The following is a 15023-nucleotide window of genomic DNA, read 5'->3' on the forward strand; positions in this document are numbered from 1 at the left end:
GGAATATTATTTTTGTTACAATTATTAGTTATTAATTTTTATTATCAGGCTTATATAAGGGCTTCAATTTTTTTTTTGCCACTGTTAAAGGTTAGAATTTTATGTGATTCAGCTGTGGCATTACGAATTTAAAGTTTAATAATAACATGATTTTAATGTGTACGGCTGAAGTTTATCTGACATTTATTTTTTGTTAACAATTCATTTGGCTGTGTCAAAATTATTCCAGCTGTACAAAATATTTGTATCAGAATCAAACTCCGTACATACACATTCAAGAAGCCGTATCTTCTTACTTCAACCAACTACATACATCTGCGAATAAATAAATTTTTAGTCAGGAATAGAAAAAAATTTTCACAATTTTTTTACCCGTGAATATTGAATACTGAAAACGCGAATGCGGGAACCGTGATTTAGGAATTTTATATGCATAGTTATTCCTAATTAGTAGTAGTTGTGTACGCATTCAGCCTGTAACATAACACTGCTGGGCATAGGTCTTTTTCTACATGCAGAAGAAGGACTGCAGCTTAATCCACCACAGTGCTCCACTGTCGGTTGGCGGATATTGTTCCCTACAATGAGTAACAATCGCTATCAGGTATTTATAATAACAACGGGACCGAGGGCTTAACGTGCTCTCCGAGGCACGGTGGGGAGACCCACACGGACAACAGAAAAAAAATTGTACAAATCAAACATCAGTCCCAAGCAGGAATCGAACCCGCAAACCGTCGGTGTTTTAGGCGATTACTAGCACTACTAGTTGTAGTACTAGCCTAGTGAGACCGGAATCAGAGGTTGAGAAGCATTTGTCTGAAGGCTCGCTCACCGTGAGGGAGAGGTCGAGCCGCTGCAGGCGGGGCAGGCCCTGCACGAGGTCGAACAGCTGGTCCGGCGTGATGCGGCTCCAGCCCGCCACGCTCAGCTCCACCAGGTCGGGGCAGTAGTCCACCACGCACGCTAGCACCCACGACACATTGCACACCTTCCATTGAGCTGCAAATTGCAATCAATCTTATCATCATTTAGGCAGCTAATAATTCTATTTTTTATGTAAACTTTATGATAAAAGAAAATTTAATTTTTCCATTAATGCGTAATTTATTTTTGTATATATTGTCTAAATTATATTAAAAACAAAAATATATAGATTTCGGAATTTCGCTCTCGCCGATTATGTGTAAGGTATATGTTACACAGTAACTGGCCACTTTACAAGTCAGCTTTTGTTTGATCCCTGTTAATAACATACTCATGATTTGTATAAGCAACACAGATGTCCACCATGAGTTGATTATTTGTGTTTGTTGTGAGCATTAAGTTATTCTCCATATCTAGTTTATTTTTCATCCAAGAATATTTAAATAAAACAATGCCAAAAGGTGTTTGGAATTAGTGTAAATGTTCTCCAGCAATAACTAATTAAATTACTGTCAGCCGATTCCCAACTACGATTCAGCCTATAACATTCCACTGTTGGGCATAGGCCTCTTTCTCCATGTAGGAAAAGGGTTGGAGATTAATCCACCACGCTGCTCCACTGCGGATTGATGGATATTTTCCTTTCACACAACAATCAACAGTAACAATCTGCTATCAGCCGGCCTAGCATGCATACAACGAGATATCTCTTGACGAGAGAGAGAGATAATGTCTACATCGAGTATTTTCTCGATTACCCTAACATGCGCACTACGAGAGACAAAATTCTCTTCCGAAGACTTCGCCTTGTCGAGTAGAGAAACATTATCAACCATAATCACAACTGAATATCATTCTTATTTCTTATGTCGTAAAGTTGAATTTACAAGGTTATGGACCAATCGTGCCAAACCGGGATGAAAAAACGTTTGTATAATTTCAAACGAGTGACACATGTTTTATTTAACAATGTTCTCGGCCTTTTGGCTAAGATAAAAAGTGTATATCTAATTTAAAAAATCCAATATGGAAAATAAAACGGCGTAAGTAAATGAATTTAATTATATATGTAAAACAATATGCTCGTGTTGTGCTTTATATCTTGTCGCACATTAGATAATTGTAATTCTATCACGCATTGTTTTTTTTTTTTTTTTTAATTTTTAAAATTTTTTGAATTTTTGTTTTTTTTTTTTTTTTTGATTATTGATTTTACTTTTATTCTATTTAATTTTATTTTTACTTATTGATTTTTTTAATATAATTTTGTTTTGTTTTTTATTCTGAATGTTGTCTTGTCTTGTTGTACTAACCCAATATGGACTTATACTTTGGTCTGAAATAAAGTATTATTATTATTATTATTTAGAATAAGAAGCAACAGGGCGCAAATACGTTTTTTGTGTCATTATATGGCACACTTCACTCGACTTTTCGCATTTCCCGCTCTTCGTATACCGAAATTATATAATTATAATAGGGAAACGCCATGGTATACAAAAAATAGGCACCCGGTTTTATTTATTTTTTATTTATCGTCTTTCTCGTCGATAATATTGAAAACGAGAAGTTTCTCTTCCTAAAACGACAAAATTCGACAAAATTACGATGTCATGTTAGCTTCCGTAGAGATAAATATCACAGATCACTAAAATTTAATGATTATCTCTTCTATTGACGTAACGAGAAGAGTATCGCGTGCACGCATGTTAGCTACTGTAGACATAGAGAGATAATACGAGAAAAGGGGTAGACAAAATTTTGTCGTGGCGCGCATGCTAGGCCTGCAGGTATTAATGATAACAACCGGGATCGACGGCTTAACGTGCTCTCCGAGGCACGAGGACAGCATGTCCACAAGGACATCCAAACTGGAAAAAAATATTTATAGAAATATCCATCTCGAGCCGGAATCGAACTTGTAAGCCGTCCGTGCTTTGGGCGACTACACGCACCACTACACTAGAGCGGTTGTTTTTCGATTTCCAAGCATACAGTCCAAATCCCCCAATGAATATGCCCCAGTAGAGAGATCAAACATGATCTCTCTACCGGGGCATATTCCTCCAACCAGTTATATTAATTTATGAAAGCTTGAGCACATTTACTACACTTTTTATACAAGTATTTATTATAATCTATATACATATATATACATATATGTATTAGGCAGGTGGAGCAAAAGTCAAGATAACAATAATAACAAATGTAATGCCATACCAATATTTAAAGTCTGACAATGTCTCAAACGATTTTCAAGAAGCCAGACCAGTTTATAGTCCGTTTTACATTTTTCAACAGTATACTGTGCAAGGTCTACATTCTTCCACAGCTCTGGCCTACAACTGACATTGTGCCATAATTGACAAACTCTACTCAATCTGAAAACAATTTATAAATATATTAGCGACACACCTACTGTTTAAGAGTATAAATTATATTACAGCCAAATCAATATCTTCTTAAGTATTCCCCTATAAGACAAGGTGTATGGAGGAATACTATTTTTTAGTTGTTATAATAATAACTAAGATATATATAACTTTGCAAGAATGTTCTTAGTTTTATTGAATAGCTGTCCAGACAGATGTTGGTCTGTTCTGGAAACTGTCAATTGCATAAAATTTAGCAATTCTTTACATTTTTCGAAAATTTTCTAATTTTGTTAATTTTTCGTAATTTTCAGTGATACCGGATCATTAAGAATCCATTAGATAAGAAAAACTTTTCTAAAAAAATTCGCTATAAAATAGTAAAAACCGTATCAGAATTCATTGTTAGTTTAGTAGAAAAATATAAATATATAGAATACAATGTTAGGTATGGACGGTTACTTCATTTAGTGATATTTATACAAAATTTTAAAGGAAAAGTAAATATAACATCTAATTAATTTTTGAAGATTTTTTTTATTGAAGGGATACACAAAATTGAAATAAAGGTCTTTTAAAAAATACATTTTTTTACTATATTTTCAATCACTAAAAACGAAAAATTGTTGTGTTTTACATTAACTTTTTTTCGTTTTAATTATAATACTAGAGTTAGCTTACCTAACGATGGCAGGTAAAGTCCCTTGCTGTACAACATATTCAAATATTTTAATTAAAATCTCTTGAGGTATGGAAAGACCCCATGGACTTTGTGGTCCATTTTCCTTACTACCTGCTGTGCTACCCCTAGTTCTTTCAGTCTTTTGAGCTTTATCTGCAAGATTAACAATAAACAAATGAAATATATTCAGTAATGCAAAGAACACACCAACAATAGGATAGGTGCAATTTTAACTTTTATTAATATTTTAACAGTAATATTTTTAAAACCTAAACAAGAAAAATTTAATTAAATCGTGTTGGGGACTAACACTCACTGTGTTTCCACACCCCACACCATCAATCAAAAACAATTGGCAGTTATAGAGACTGCAGATAGAAGTGAAAACTTAGAACTTTCAATATAATCAATATACATTCAACAGAAGAAATTTCAATATAATCAAACAAAAACACTATTTCAACAACGCACAGTATATACACATTGAATTTTTCACTAAATCCATTCAATTTCACATATAAGATATAAACAGCACTAATGTTGCACAAGTCAGCTGTCGTCAGCTGTCGTCAGCTGTATAGCTACTAGTGATGTTCCGGATATCCGTATCTGTATCCGATTTCGCGGATATTCGCGGGAGAAATGAGATTCGTATCCGTATCCGTCACTTTTCATGCGGATCTTTTATTAATTTACTAATTCAATTGACAGGATAAAACGCTGCATAATAACTTAGATGATGTGATTAAGAAGTATAATTAACACTTTCGCTGACAGTACGTGATAGTACGTCATAACCATGACGTTAGAAAAAATACGACCTTATACACCAGAACGTTAATTTCTGCTGGACTTTAAAGTAAAAATTCTAATATGTGAGCCTTGTGTCACAACATATCAAATACTCTAAACTTTACTGTCATATTGAACAAATATTTGCGTATGTCAAAAAGATGGACAGTTAAGACTTTGCGGCAACGTTACACACGCGAGCAACTTGTCAATACGTCCCTCTAACTACCCGCATCCCTACATTTAGTAGTCCCTGCATTAACATTTTAAAAGTTGTAGTTTTAATGACAAAACTTACGTATTGTTTTGTTAACGATGACGTGATAAGACGTTTCCTATCGTAAATTCTTCAAAACATTTAATATGATGCCAGCACGACGTATAACCTAACGTCAAGTCTATTTGTATGTAATTTTTGTTTTGTCATTCTTGAACAGAGCTTACCATGACACTGTCCGCGAACGTGTTAAAAAATCCCATTCAAGGTATTTTTTTATTTCTTAAAATCGTTCAAAATTTAAATTAACTGAAGTAGGGCACAGCAGGAATTCCTTGCTCAAAATATGGAGCAGCCCGACTGAGGAAGTACCTCGACCTTACAGAAGATCACAGCTAAATAATACTGTTTTCAAACAGTATTGTGTTCCTGTTGGTGAGTAAGGTGACCAGAGCTCCTGGGGTTGGGGATTGGGTCGGCAACGCGCTTGCGATGCTTCTGGTGTTGCAGGCGTCTATAAGCTAGGGTAATCGCTTACCATCAGGTGAGCCGTACGCTTGTTTGCCGACCTAGTGATATAAAAAAAAATCAAATATTTGGCTCCTTTAATACCAAATCTATATTCTAGTAAGTTACCATACAAATAGTGTAGAACTAAGATACTAAATCAATATAAATCAAATACTAATCTTATAAAAGCACTATTACACATATAAAGTTATGACTTTATTTTTATAAATATAATAAAATGAAAAACAAATAACTTTTTTATTGAAACAACTTTTTCGTATTTTATCTCAGTTTATTAAGCATTTTAGATGGCCGACGTTTCCTGACCTGATTCGTAAATAATTGTTTTTCGCAAACGAAAAAAAGCGACTCCAATTGTCTCAATCAAATTTAAATGGGACCACAAGACAAACATCAGCTTTCGATTAAAACAAGAATCATCAAAATTATTTATAAACAATAAACTGTCACTGCCATCTAGTGAATAATATAACTCAGTACGTTAAACGATAGTTTAAATCGAAGTAGTTTCTAATAACGTTAACGAAAAAATAAGTGACGACAACGACGCATACGCACCGTTACATAAATACGCGTCATCAAAGATTACTCATTATATCTCGATAAAATTGAAATGAAACTATAGGACAAACACCAGCTTTCGATTAAAACTAGAATTATTAAAATCGGTGAACCCAGTGAAATGTTATGCGGTATAAAACAAACGTAAATCGACGAAAATATAGTCTAGTCAATTGACACCGATTGAGTGAGCAAATAAAGATCCGTATCCGTATCCGTATCCGCGGATATTGACACTAAATATCCGTATCCGGATCCGTATTCGCGGATATACATTTTTGACGATCCAGCACATCACTAATAGCTACAGAAATACTGCTATAAGCATGTCGATGACGCCAACCCATAAGATATTACCCCACTGAAAAGTGCCTAACTCGGCTAGTTAGAAGAAGTTTCCACTTTAAATAATTCAGACCATGACAAACACCTTGGTATAGCTTACGTAAACACTTGCATGTGCGAGGATCGAGCTCGCGACCGCTAACAGTTGCTGTGACCACTGCCCCGAAGTGTCATAAAAATGTCAATACAGCTATTTATACAATATAATATTAACTTAATTTAATCTATGAAATGTACCTTTAGATTTGGAGTTATTGTTTGCTTTCCTAGCCTTAGATCGGGGTTGTCGAGGTTTCGTCGCAGCCACGCTCATAGCAGCCGAGTTGTCTCTAGTAGGATCATATTCCTCACCAGAGCTGCAACTTAAAACTGGTGATGCCGCTCGTTTCTTCTTCGACTTTCTTTGACCTATATCTGCTATGGAAGTTGGTGTTGGAGCTACCTGCTGTGAACATTTACAAAAGGGGCATATATTAAACTTTTACATTACATTAAACTTAGTATTTAGTGGTAGTATTGAATAAATTATAATTCTTACATAAAAACTATCGAAAATTGCATGAGTTTTATCCTTTATTATTTAATTTTCATTTAGTCATTGTATTCTATAAAATAATTTTAATTTTCAAGTAAATTTTAATTTAATACATAAATTAAATAATGTAGAAAAAGCTATAGAAAATACTTAGTTTTTCAATTGCCTACAGCATAAAATTTTTAATATCTAAAATGTTAATTAAGTACTTACAGGGTCCCATTCACAAAATTATAAATTTATTTAAAAAAATTCTATATGTCTATTGCACCTGTTCCCAAAAGAATATCCTAGCCACTATAAGTAGGTTGCTTACTGATAGGTTGACTACTAACATGATTAATTGAGAGTCAAATGACATTAAGTTATTTTTATTAAGGTTATATTTGCTAGAAAAACTGAGAAAAAAAGTAAATCAAATAGAGGTTGAAATAGTCAAAATATTGTTTATTTTCTATATATTTTTTAATAATTTATTCATGTGGACTAACTTACTTTGATTGCTCTGATACTTGACAGATAAAAGTTAAAACTGAAAATCAGAATACCGTACTGAGTATATGTGCTGCAGTAACAAAAGATAAGTTGTGATATCTTTAGTTAAAACTAGCTGGTACCCGCGACTTCGTCTGCGCAGGATTAGTAAGTACTTCGAGTATCTTATTATCTCAATATCAATCTTTATACCAAAATTCATCAAAATTGGTTCTATGACATAAAAATCAATTTCTTACTACCAAATGTGCATTAGAAATATTTTATCAACTTTTATTGTATTATCTACAGTTTTTGCAGCGTACGCCAGAATAGTTCGCAGATGGCAGATTTTTTCCGACTTACTTGACAATTATCGTTATATTTTGGACAATTCACACACTCTCTTTAAAAATTATAGCCTATGTGTTATTCTAATGTATAAGCAATAGTACTGTTAACTCTCATTAAAATCCATTTGGTACTTTTTGCGTGAAAGAGGAACAAACATTCATACATCCATACATACAAACTTTCGCGTTTATAATATTAATAAGATGATTTAATTTAGTCTCCAGAAAATGCTTAGGTTAACAGAATTGTCCTGGTGGCGTAAACTCTACAATTTAACAATAATATATAATATTTTTATTTTGATATTAATGTACAATATTAATTACAATTAAGTAATCATATAAGACAAAAGGACCAATAAGAGTTAACTGAACTGAAAACTGAAGTAAAGTTTAATTAAAAAAAGAGATTGATTAAATAAAATAATTTTTTCACAATTTTAATAAGTTTTAAGTACTGCTTTTAAAATTATAATGTTAGGATTTTTTTTAATATTTTCATTGTATATTGTAACATATATAAATAACACAATGTTAACTAAAGATTAGTAAGATAAATATAAACTCGCATTCATTTTGTCTACCCTGTCCCATGATTCTATTCTGTTTACTTCATTCTACTCTGATTGTAACAGGTTTTCAATTTTTACATGTCTGTGCCCTTTAACCCAATGCCATTGTAGAAGTTTTAAGATGTATCTTAAAATTATAAACTATTCAGGAGTGAAAGATCTTTAATTTTTTATATAGACATTTTATATTGATTATTACTTTGTTAATTATTTACAAGTTTTTATTGGACTTTTAACTCTTTTGATTAGCTAAAACACTAAATATATGAAGACTTAATATATTAGGGTCCTAACATATAAAATTGGCATTTTGTCGTACTGGCCACTTTGATCTCAAATATTTCCTCTTTGGTTATGAATTCGAAATTCAAATTTATTTGTTTTTCATCTTCGCGTCACTCAGTTTACAAAATGGAAAACTTGAATGTTATTTACGAGTACGAGTTCCACAGTGGCACTAGTGCTGCAGAAACGGCTTGAAGGGTTAATGATGTGTATGGTTGTGGTGTCGCAAAAAAAAACAGTGCGTTTTTGGTTCCAACGTTTTAGTTCTGGAAATTTCAACCTGCAGAACAAGCCCCGTGGACGGCTGGAGACCAAAGTTGATAATGAAGAATTGAAGGCTATTGTGGAAGCGGATCCATAACAAACCACGTCCAAGTTAGCTGTAGGCTGCGGTGTTAGTGATAAATCTGTTTTAATCCACTTGAAGCAAATTGGGAAGGTAAAAAAGCTTGAAAGGTAGGTACTTCATGGATTGAGTGAAGCAAGCCGATAAACGCGCCACAATCATGAATGAATTTTAAATGGAATCATTACATGCGAAGAAAAGTAAATCGAAGTGTACGATTATGGGAAACGCTCATTACAATGGCTGAACTCTGGTGAGCCGGCCATATTTTACCTCAAGCGAAAATTGACTCAAAAAAAGTTACTTGTCAGCGTTTGGTGGACTAGTGCCGGTTTTGTTCACTACGATTTTCTTAAATCTGGCCAGACGATTACGGCAGATGTCTATTGTCGGCAACTGCAAACCATGATGGAAAAGCTAGCTGCTAAACAACCGAGGCTAGTCAATCGCTCTAGGCCACTGCTGCTTCAAGACAACGCTAGACTACACACTGCACAACAGACAGCTACCAAATTAGAGGAGCTTCAATTGGAATGTCTAAGACATCCATCGTACTCCCTGAAAGTTGCTCCAACAGATTACCATTTTTTTTTAAATTTGGATAACTTCTTGCAAGGGAAAAAATTCAACTCCGATGGGGCAGTCCAAACTGCCTCCAAACATTTTATTGATTCCCGTCCGAATAGTAAGGTAAGAAAGAGTAAAGGTATCAATGGACTACCCATACAATGGCAAAAGTGCGTAGATAGCAATGGTACATACGGTACAAAAAAAATCGACTCTATGTTTCGAACATACAAAAAAAAAACCGCCTTCAATTACATAAACAAGTAATACAACGTATCATCATCATTACAGCCTATACAGTCCACTGCTGGACATAGGCCTCCACAAGTTTACGTCAAAAATAACGTGAACTCGTGTGTTTTGCCCATATTTACCACGCTGGACAGGCGGGTTGGTGACCGCAGTACTGGCTTTGTCGCACCGAAGACGCTGCTGCTCGTCTTCGGCCTGTGTATTTCAAAGCCAGCAGTTAGATGGTTATCCCGCTACCGGTCGGCTTTTTATGTTCCAAGGTGGTAGCGGAACTGTGTTATCCCTTAGTCGCCTCTTACGACACCCACGGGAAGAGAGGGGGTGGCTATATTCTTTAGTACCGTAGCCACACAGTACTGCGTAGGTAGACGAAAAAATAGTCATGTAAATACGCGTTATCAAAAATTACTCAAAAAGTTGTAAACAGATCTCGATGAAATTTAGATGTGACCACATGATAAACATCAGCTTTCAATAAAATTAAAAATCATCAAAATCGGTAAACCTAGTAAGAAGTTATGCGGTATAATACAATGTAGGTCGACGGAAAAATAGTCAAGTAAAAACGCATTATTAGATATAACTCAAAAAGTAGTTGTTAGATCTCAAATCATGGGACTAATTGACACGCATCACCTTTCGATTACATTTTTTTTTGTCGAAATCGGTTCATCCAGTCAAAGTTCTGAAGTAACATAAAAAAAAAAACAATCGAATTGAAAACGTCTTCCTTTTTTGTAAGGACCTAATAATGTACTACAACTACATATATGTATTATACTCATATTAAGAAATAAATTAGAAAAATTTTCCTACTAAATGTAACTATTGTTATAAAGTTATAGAAGGAAATTTTTAAATATATTCGTAAATTTACGAATATATTTATATCTAATATGTACACATGGTTGTCCTTTCCTAAAGGCAACTTAATGACTGAGTTAAAGGTAATAAATAGTACAAGATCTGAGTTAGAAAGATACACCCTCATATATTTGACCATAATGATACAGTAAATTGTGTAGATATTTATTATTTATTTATTTATTTATTTATTTATTAGCTGAGTGAATATGGATAGTCTAATTAAGTGAAAAGACAAGCATTATCTTCCCCTCTTTGCAACTGAGGCGTTGTCATATGTTATTTAATTGATCTATATGTTAAATGAAATGGTATTTTATTAAGACTTTCAAAACTAATCATGATGATGATTCAAAACTAAGGGGCTTCTCAATTCGTTTGTATTTTTAATGTATGTTACCTCAGAGCTTTTGACTGGGTGGACTGATTTTGATGTTTTTTTTTTGTTGTATCAAGATGGTGCACGTTATGTGGTCCTTTTTTAAATTTAATTGAGATCTGACAAGAACTGTTCGTTTTATATCTAATAATGCGTATTTACTTGACTATTTTTTCATCCACCTATGTTGTATTATATACCACATGCATAACTTTTCACTGGGTGTACCGATTTTGATGATTCTTGTTGTAATTGAAAGCTGATGCTTGTCTTGTAGTCCCATCTAAATTTGATTGAGTCGATGACTACTTTTTGAGTAATCCTTAATAACGCATATTTACTTGACTATTTTTTTTGTCTACCTGAATTCTATTACTTGTTGATATAATTAAAATGGTTTTTTTTTTGTTTGCGAGCAAACACAATTATTTCCAATTAAATCATATAGAATTGCCTTATTAAAAACTTACTTTAATAAATGATTACCTAGATTTAATCCACATGAGCCATTTCAGTGAGGTATACAATAGTCTCTTTATTGTGAACTAGCGACCCGCCCCGGCTTCGCACGGGTGCAATACTGATACTAAATATACTACAGAATGTCTTTGTTTATAGTATGAAGCTAGCTTATAGCATGGTTGGTTGGTATGGTATGGTTAACACGGGCTGGTTTCCGTAACTCGACGATTTTGTGCCTATTTTGCGTGTTTATAGCATGTTTATTAACATAATAACAACAACATTCAAATATGCGTCGTTAGATTACACGTTGTTACAGGATGTGTTGAAGAAATAAAGGTTCACTGTTCGTTCCCCGTAGGTGATAGCATGATAATTTGTAGCCTATTTATTTTGAAATAACTTTTAAATACTTAATATTGGCGATTAGAGTAAAAATAACTTTAATGACTAATAACTTGTTCATTTCACCAGCAGCCACAGCAGTCCACTTTGTTTAGTTTTCCGCTTCGCGTGGAGTGCCCCATATACTTAATAATGTGACATAAATTCCGTGACAGTAATCAGACATTCAATTAAGATCATTTTGTGCAAAGAATTCTGACAGTATTTAGTATAAAGCGGAAAATGGAACAATGCTCCAAGCATTGTTCCATTTGGTTATATGCATAAAGGATAAAGACTGTACAAATATTCAATGTACAGTTTTGTTTTGCATAACTGCCTTGCCAGGTAGCTCGTATAGTAAAATATAAAAAAACTAGGATTTTTTTATGTGCATGTGATCTATAACACCATGCAGGACTTAACGCTTAAATGAGTGTACATTACAGTCGAACACCTTATATTATACTTGATAAAAAAGGTCAGTTAATTTAACTATTATATCCTTAGTCGTTATTTAAATGAAATGTGTATGGAAAGAAAGTTTCTTTAACTTCCTATTTGATCGAGTAAAGATGTCTTATTAAAAAGTTAATTTAATATATGATAACTAGATTTAAGGTTAGTACAATACGGCTTAAGAATTGTACACATTTTGTTACTAATATTTTGTCACTGTGTATGTGTGTGCGTGTGGATTATTATTGTTAAACACATGAGGTTATTTATTTCTTAATCTGGATCCTAACCGGACCTAATTTATATTTACAAAAGAAGTTCTATGTTATGACCAGTGCTGGAGGCAATTATTTAAGTGTTTAAGTCTCCGAGGCAGTAAAAAATAATTATTTGTCAATAGCTATTATTCATAGATAGCATAGCAATAATGTTGTAATAAGTCAAAATATCAAAGTTAATTTAGCTAAGCAGTATCTCAGTCATAATATCTTCAAGTTCAATGTGTAGAGTAAGTACACTTGAGTTTATGTTAAATATTACACCAATGTACAAATAAATATAAATAAAAAAATGCTTAGCTGTTTTTAAACACAATTTAAAATATTGCAATATTTTCATTTTATAATTAATTCATTTTAAAATTAATTAGTTATCTAATACAAGCTTATCTATGTATGTTGGGTGATTATCCTCATGACTGAACAAAATATATTCATTTTGCAGAAATTCAAAACATCAGTAAAAGAAATTGATAAATTTTTGGCTATTTAAGGAGCTATAAACACTAATTGCAATGGGCATTTGGTATATTTGGTGTTGAAGATTGTTGATTTATATTTGATTGATCTGTCACTATAAGGGTGGGCTTTTCTTATATGAGTTAATAATTTATATTATATATTTTAATATTATTAACAAAAACATTTATTGATTATCTAGGTATTTAAAATAATTTCCATAAACTATCATCCACTTAACTAATTGTTTTATATAGACAAGTTATTTTACTAGAAATGTACATATGGATTGATAAGATAATTAAAACTTTAAGATTGAACACTTACCATTTCTTGTATGCTTGTCCTTCTAATCTTAATCTTTATTTTAGTTTTTGTGTCCACTATCTGACTTTGATATGTGGGAGTACAATCAGACTTCTTAGATTTCTTTTTGCTACGGGAACTGCACAGCCCCAACATAGAACGAGGTTTACCACTACAAGGTATCACTATATGAGTCCTTTGTTCTTTTGACGATTCCTTGGACTTACTCTTTTTTGTTGATAATTGACTAAGTTCATGACTGTAAGGTTTACCACTCTGTCGTGGCAAATTAATTAATGGTAACTTCACAATACGCTTTAGCACTTCATCGTCTGAACTTTCACCTTCTTCCTCTTCTTCTTCCTCAACTTCTTCATCTTCCTGGCACTCACTACTACTAACTAAGTTTAAGTTTTTACCACCTTTCACCACAGACACTAAACTATTTGAAGTGTGCGTCCTTTTAGGAGAATTATGAGAATTTTTTTTCTTTTTTCGTTCTTTAGGTAGACAACCGTTAAGAGTAAAATGGTCCGAATGGCGTTTGGAGTGTTGTTTATGTTTCCTGTGGCGAGGTCGTGTCGGGGTCGACAGCGCTCCATTGACTACCTGCATCTTTTCATGAGCAATGTCATCAATGCTTTGCTCAAAATCTGTTTCAAGTTTAACACAAGAAACACTTTCAAACTCGTCTTGCGCTGTCTCTGAGTCAGAGTCAGAACCCGCGGATTGACAAACATCGGGAAACAGGTCCTTGCGGACAGAGAGCCTCATAGCGGGCTCAGCAGCATCATAGCCGCCGTTTACAGGACTTGAACGGCCCGACATACCGCCCGCCTCCCGCAGCCCTCACGTACCACTTCTACAATCCGCTCACCGTCACCTGTCCGTCGTGAAGTAAACAATCGGTTTGACACATCACATTTTCACTTTTGATGCCGAGGCACTTACTAGCTATTAAACAATTGTACTATTATGTTTGATTGTCCACAATTGATGTACCGATCTGCATCATATTTTTTAACAAGCACTTTTGAAGACAATTTAAAGCACCTTTTTTTCTTTACGTATTCGTATTTTAGGTCATCCATGTTCATGTAACGTTGTGATTGCGAAAAACAAAGTACAGATCATTTTCGCAAACACTAGCACTTTTATCTAAAATAAAGAGAGATTGATTGCACCAATTCTCAGACGACGTACTGATTCTTAATTATTTTTGTCGACTGCGAGTTGATGAAAACTGTTGACCTTGTTAAAAGCTTATTAGGTTTCAAATTTTAGTCAACAGATGCAGACATTGTCACAAAGGTTGTTCTTGGTTGTTCAGCACAAGCACGCAATATCCTTGTTAAGGCGTACTTATATTCCAAATAATTATTACAAAGATAAAAATAAATAAATAAATAAATAGAATATGTTAGTTATTTATTGTTTTATTTCTAAATGTGTACAACGCAATTTAAAAAAAAATGTTGTATTGCTTAATAACACCTTTTTTAAATATGGTACACCATTACAAGTATAACATTCATGTCAGATTCAGATTAATTGTCAAATCGACATCGTAAATTTTTCTATTTGGTAACCCCGTACACATTACGTACACCAATCATAAGCT

At 33.4% G+C, this 15023-nt stretch overlaps 1 protein-coding gene across 1 annotated transcript in view; it reads right to left on the reverse strand.

The window, feature by feature from the left end:
• LOC123665070 overlaps window positions 1-14765 on the reverse strand; it is a 27632-nt gene extending 12867 nt beyond the window's left edge. Inside the window, exons 1-5 of the mRNA XM_045599422.1 lie at window positions 13424-14765; window positions 6665-6872; window positions 3981-4134; window positions 3148-3308; window positions 836-1002 (exon numbers count right to left, since the gene is read on the reverse strand). Coding sequence (XP_045455378.1) covers window positions 836-1002; window positions 3148-3308; window positions 3981-4134; window positions 6665-6872; window positions 13424-14230 — 1497 coding nt within the window. The 5' untranslated portion in view covers window positions 14231-14765. The remainder of the gene's footprint in view (window positions 1-835; window positions 1003-3147; window positions 3309-3980; window positions 4135-6664; window positions 6873-13423) is intronic.
• Window positions 14766-15023: the final 258 nt, after the last annotated feature.

The sequence above is a fragment of the Melitaea cinxia genome, chromosome 2 (genome assembly GCF_905220565.1).
Source record: "Melitaea cinxia chromosome 2, ilMelCinx1.1, whole genome shotgun sequence".
NCBI lineage: Eukaryota > Metazoa > Arthropoda > Insecta > Lepidoptera > Nymphalidae > Melitaea > Melitaea cinxia.